General features: G+C 57.7%; 1 protein-coding gene across 5 annotated transcripts in view; it reads right to left on the bottom strand.

Moving 5' to 3' along the window:
• Nucleotides 1-5,703, bottom strand: part of SIRAL1 (SIR2 antiphage like 1) — a 21,829-nt gene that overhangs the window by 2,889 nt on the left and 13,237 nt on the right. For 3 of the 5 annotated variants that reach the window (XM_027772628.1, XM_027772629.1, XM_027772631.1), the window contains exons 3-7: nt 5,122-5,374; nt 3,614-3,841; nt 2,219-2,347; nt 861-1,146; nt 16-86 (exon numbers count right to left, since the gene is read on the bottom strand). In XM_027772628.1, coding sequence (XP_027628429.1) covers nt 16-86; nt 861-1,146; nt 2,219-2,347; nt 3,614-3,841; nt 5,122-5,374 — 967 coding nt within the window. The remainder of the gene's footprint in view (nt 1-15; nt 87-860; nt 1,147-2,218; nt 2,348-3,613; nt 3,842-5,121; nt 5,375-5,703) is intronic. The other 2 variants (XM_006140617.3, XM_006140614.3) reach the window with 1 other exon arrangement.

The following is a 5,703-nucleotide window of genomic DNA, read 5'->3' as shown; positions in this document are numbered from 1 at the left end:
TGTGCGGTCGCGGCCAGGCAGGTGGTAGGTGGTAACTGCGGCTAACCTGGGCGGCTGCCCCGTCATGGCCAGGCAGGTGATGTGTGCTGAACAGACATGCAGCAAAACCGACCTTACCCACTGCTAGAATGATGTGCAACTGCAACAACTCCAAGTTCTGGAGTTTCCAAAACCTCCCGTGTGACCGTTTTTTGGGGGTTTTTTTTGGAGAGGTTTTTACTATAGGGCGTGTATGCTCACCAGACAGACAGAGAGAGAGACAGACAGAGAGACAGAAAGTGAGAAATCACCCCCCAGGGGGGATGGCCACGCCACAATCCCTTCTCCTCCATTCTCCTCTCGGGAACTTGGGCACGCATGCACATGCGCCCGGTGTGATTTTTAAGCCACCAAGTCCTGGATGTGAACTGCGGTCGACTACACGGGAGTCCAGCGACATAGCCATTATGCTAACTGCTGGTCCCCCGTGTGATGTTTTCAGACCATGGCTGGCCAGGGGAAACAAATGGAAAGCCAGACTGCAGACACAGGTACTACGTGTTTCCCTACCTCCTGCTATTCTGGGAGCTGCTAATCCTTATTTCTCCCCTGAGAGAGAGAATGAGATAGAGAACCAGAACCCCAATGGGATCCTGATGGCACGGCCCACTGGTTTCAGCTGGCTGGAACTGTGGACACGTGTGCACGGTGGAGGGCCCAGGCCGTGAAGCAGGGACTCTGCACAGAACGTGACGCTCCACTGTGGCCCTGCCCGTGCTGAGCTGGTCACGTCGGCATTTCCAGAGCCCCTGCAATCTGGCCAGGCAGCCCCTCATCCTGGCACTACAGCAGTACCAGCAGCCTCGGGCACCCGGTCGCACCTGATCGGCCCCTGGTGGAGATCTCACAGGTCAGCCGCTTGAAATACTCCGGAAGGTCAGCATAGTCATTTCCATAGGAGATGACCTTAATCCCCTTGTCCAGCATGTTTTCTCGAAGCTTCTTGAACTCATCTGCGTCCCCTCTGCGAACCAGCATGAAATGCTCCAGGTCAGATTTATGCTTGACGGCCTCCAGAAAGAGGGCCTGGAACGTGGTGTCGTCCACGGTCCAGCCGCAGCCCAGGAACAGGAACGACTTGTTTTCGTAGAGTTTCTGGATCTCCCTCTTGATGGAAAAGAAACGACGTTCGTTAACGACACGGGACACACAGCCACATCTCGGGCTCTGATCTCCCGAGGCGGCAACCTGAGGGGGGCCGAGGGGTCTTAAGCCTCCCCAGTTGGCCAGGGTTTCAAGACAATGGCTCCAGCCCCGACCTTCCGTTTATTTTTATAGGTTTATGTGCCCAGAGAACACTAGGTGATGAGCAGGCCCTCAACATGTATTATTACTCCTTCTTCCTGATAAACTGAACCATGAACCGATCACCACAGAAATGCATCCCATCTCCAGGTTTCTGCTCAGACCACCGACATGCATGTGAGTCTCCACGTGTGTACACACGCTGGAAATGGGGGTGATTCTGCCAAGGGGCCCCTCGGCCTCATGCGGCGCAGGCACAGCAGAGGCCCACGAGCGAGCAGATGCAAAGCCCAGCAACCTCGGGAATGCCCGTGTCCCTGCTCCCTCCCGCCACAGCCTCCGCAGCTGCTGCCACTCGTGACCCTGTCCTGAAGACAGCCCCCACACACTGGGGGTGGGGACCAGTGACCTGGCGCTGTCACCGGCCAGGGAGTGCCTCTCCTGTCAGATGCATGTGAAAATGAGCCCAAACTTGCACCCTAAAAGGTCAACAATCTTTTTCACCAAGAAAACTACATCTGAGCGCCGGGGCTGAGCTCCGCAGCCGCCCACTGGGCAGGAAGGTGAGGGAGCGGTCAGCTCAAGCTGCCCGTCCCTGCAGGGCGTCTGCAGGCTGTGTGCTGGCAGTGGCTGGTGTGGGAAAAGCTGCATCCCGTACCTCTGGCACAGACAGGGTAATCGACACACAGCATGAGAGAGGGCCCTACTGCGAGCCCTGTCTGTGACAATGAAGTGACGCAGTGCCACATGCTGACGGCCCTCGCCACTGGGCTGACACCCGAAGGGCAGCTCTGCCTCTCCCAGGCCGGCACACCCATGAGCTGGGACACGACCAGGACTGACCTTCTGGGTCCTGACGGAGGTCAGGAAAACAAGCCCTGGAAGACCCGCGGCCACCGAGAGCGGGCCCCCACGCGGCAGGCCACCCACTCACCATGACTTCGGTGTTCCGGAGGACATTCTGGTACCCGGCCGGGTGCAGGACGATGCCACTTGGGTTGGTGTAGACCCCGTGGATGTGCAGCACACTCAGCTTCCGCTTCTCCTGAGCCCACTCCAGGACCTGCATGGCACACGCTCTACAGGCGGCAGGCACTCGCCCACTCCCAGCCACGCAGGGCCCCAGGACGGGTCCCACCACGACCGTCGGGACCACGGCAAGCCTGCGCATCTCTCTTTGAAAGCAGAACCAGCAATGAGAGTTTCTTTGTCTGAAGTTGTTAAATCAAAGGGGCCCTTCCACAGGCGGCATGGCGTAAGCTGACTTCCACGGACAAACGGAGAAAGCAGGCCTCCCTGCGGAGGTGACCCCGGCGCCAGGGCTCGCGTCGGCCAGCAGGACGCTAACCAGCACGGCGCGAGCAGAAGCGTGGCACGGGTCAGCAAGTTTGTCTCTCTTGTTGCTTTGGGAACCGGCTGCCAAGTACAGCATCTTGAGCTAGAGATTCAGGGCCCAGCTGGCCGGCTGCACCGAGTCTGGAGTGCAGCCCTACCCCAGCCCCGCTGCTCTGACCACGGGACGACCCCGCTCTCTGGGTGGCACAGTCCCACACGTGTGATTCGGTGTCATGGCTCAGGGCTCGGATTTCAGGGCTGTGCTGAGGCGGGTCCAGCCGCTGTTCTGCTCTCGCGGTCGCTACAGAGCAGTTGCTGGGTGTATCCCGTAGAGGCCAGGAGCGGCATGCCCTCAGGGGACACCGAATCTCATGGTACCAGCCACCGCCAGGTGCCAGAGCTCAGACACTTCTTACTTGTTTTTTTCTAGGGGACTAGCAGGTGGCGTGGTGCTTAAGGTGGGGCACACTGCCCCATGGCCGACCAGGGTTCAAGTCCTGAATCTGGCGGCTGGCTTTCTTACTTCCTCACTCTCTCACTCTCACCCTCTGTCTCTCTCTGGTCAAACTAAAAAATAAATGAATGAATAAATAAAATAAAGTAAAATAAATAATTATTTTTTTAAAAATAGGCTTTTTCCTAACAATTATTTTATTTAGCTATATTTTTATTTCATTTATTTTAATTTGACCAGAGAGGGACAGAGGGAGAGAGAGAGAAGGGAAGCAGTGAGAAGGCAAGCCACCAGGGGCCTGGGACTTGAACGGTGGTCAGCCATGTGGGAGTCAGTACCCTTAACTGCCACACCGCCGGCCACCCCGTGAATTTTCAAGCTGGGTGAAACTGAAGTCACAGGACTGCAGTTCCCTGTACGGGTACTGACTGTACCCCTCAACAAAGACCCCGCAGACCTGCCTTCCCTCTGCACGGACGCCAACACCGCACCGCCGACAGCTCCTGCCACGCGCCCGGGTAGGAGCCCGCCCCGGCTCACCTTCTTCTCATCGGTGAGGTCCAGCGACTCGAGCTGCTTTCCCTGGTGGGCTGCATACAGCTCCAAGAGGTTGTCGAAGTTCGTGGTCAGCACCAGGGCCCCGTCCTCCATCAGGTGAAGGACTGACTGAAGCAGCTGCTTTCCAGAATCTTCCATCTTTGACCCCAAGTCGTCGAACACTTCATACAAACAGTCCTTGAAGAAGGTGGAGCGCACATTGCTGGTACGCTGGGGAGGAGAGGGAGGGGAGCGTGAGCCCCCGGGGCCCCGTCCTCACAGCAGTGGCACACGTCGACGGGCACGCTGCAGGAGCCAGGTGAGCCAGGACACGCTCTGCGGGCTGAGACCAGGCCTCGCCCGCATGGCACTGAGCAGACGGGCGCGCCCTCCGACGGCTTCACGGGGGAGAGGAGAGCTGGGGAGAGGGCGCAGCGGCCACTCGGGAAGAAGTGGGCCTTCCCTCTAGCCCCCCCGCGCGAGTGCGAGGACAGGCACGTGACAGCCGAGTGGGGCTCAGCATCTTGCTTTGGCCCCAGCCGTCTGGACTGAGCACGATGTGGCCGCCAGAGCTGGTCTCCTGTGGGGACACCTGGTACGTAACGAAGGTTACCAGAGTCACTGCCCACTGGAAATGCCAAGCACTCATCGTTTCAATCAGTCCCTATGTTTTACTTAAAAAGTTTTGCTGTGGGTCACATGTGCTCACCAAGGGATGGAGATGGGGAGGGCGGGCGTCACCCTCACAGGGGGACGGCCACGCTGGAATGGGTGGGGGGTGGGAGGTGGCCAGGCTGTGATCCCTTCTCCGCTCTCAGGTTTTGGGGCATACGTGCACACACACCCGGCAGGTTTTCTAGCCCCAGGCCCAGGACTGGAACTGTGCGGTCAGACGGGATCCAGCCACTTCACCTGACATGCCGCCAGCTGGCCCCAAGTCCCTCGATTTTTCTTATAACTGGCTTTCCTTCAGAGACTGGGGAGGCAGTGTAAAACCGACCTCAGGCGGGAGGCTGGCTTTTCTTTCTCTTCAAAGAATTCATTTTATTATCATTATTGTTGTTGTCGCCCTTATTTTAATTTGCTACAGGGCACAGGCACACACCAGAAAGAAAGAGAGAGAAAGAACATGAGAAAGCCAGCCACCGGGTCCAGGACTCGAACCACAGTTGGCCATGCGGACTCTCCATGCCAACTGCTGGCCCTGTAAATCCTGATTTTTAAACTTATAAGGCAGAGCAAGTCAAGGGTGCCCTTTAGCCAACTCAGTTGAATACAACAAAATTCCTTAGAAATATTTTGAATGAAAAAAAAAAGTATAAAAAGATACACGAATTAATTAAGAACGGGTTTGTCCCATCACAAGAACAGCAGAGTCATCCGCAACCTTCCCAAGGTCCCCGGAAGGCCTGGATGCCCGAGAGCACGGCTTCAAGCAGGCAGTGTAGGCAACGTGAACGGAAGGGGCAGCCCCGCCTCCGCTCACACACGGGGTGCCGGCAAGGACTCACGGGGGACAGCTTCTGGATGAGGTCGTGGGCCACGTGGATGAGGTTCTTGTCTTCGTGGAGACACTTCTGAAACTTCTTGCTCTCCTCATCTTCCAGAAGGTCAAAATCGATGGCAGCGTCCAGTAAGGCCTGGATCAGCCCCTTCCAGGACTTCAAGGCGGGGACCTGCGGCGCCACGGCAGCGCTAATGCCCGTCCCGATCACCAGCACCAGTTCCCGTGGCTTCTTGGTTTTCAAGCTGGGGAGCAGCTTCCTGCAGAGGAGAGGAGAGAGCGGCCCCCGACAGGGCGTGACCACGGCGCAGCTCTCCCTGCAGTTTTCATGGGGCAGACATGGACACCTCCCCCAGTGGCTCGGCCGAACACCTGGACACCACCATCCCGGCTGCAGAGCAAGGGTACACCTACTCCTGGCACCCTGGGCGCCAATGGAAACCGGCAGGAGAGCCCCCTCGGCCGTGGACAGTGCAGAGGTCACGACTACCGCTGCGTCCTGCCGGCTGCATTTAAACCAACGTCACATCTCAAAGGAGGCGTGAGCGCTACACCCCAGAAGAGAGAAGGAGCCACACAGAGCGGGTCT

This window comes from Tupaia chinensis, unplaced genomic scaffold (assembly GCF_000334495.1).
Source record: "Tupaia chinensis unplaced genomic scaffold, TupChi_1.0 Scaffold000037_4, whole genome shotgun sequence".
Taxonomy (NCBI): domain Eukaryota; kingdom Metazoa; phylum Chordata; class Mammalia; order Scandentia; family Tupaiidae; genus Tupaia; species Tupaia belangeri.
Note: the sequence above shows the minus strand (reverse complement) of the source record. Positions and strands in the feature narration are given on the sequence as shown.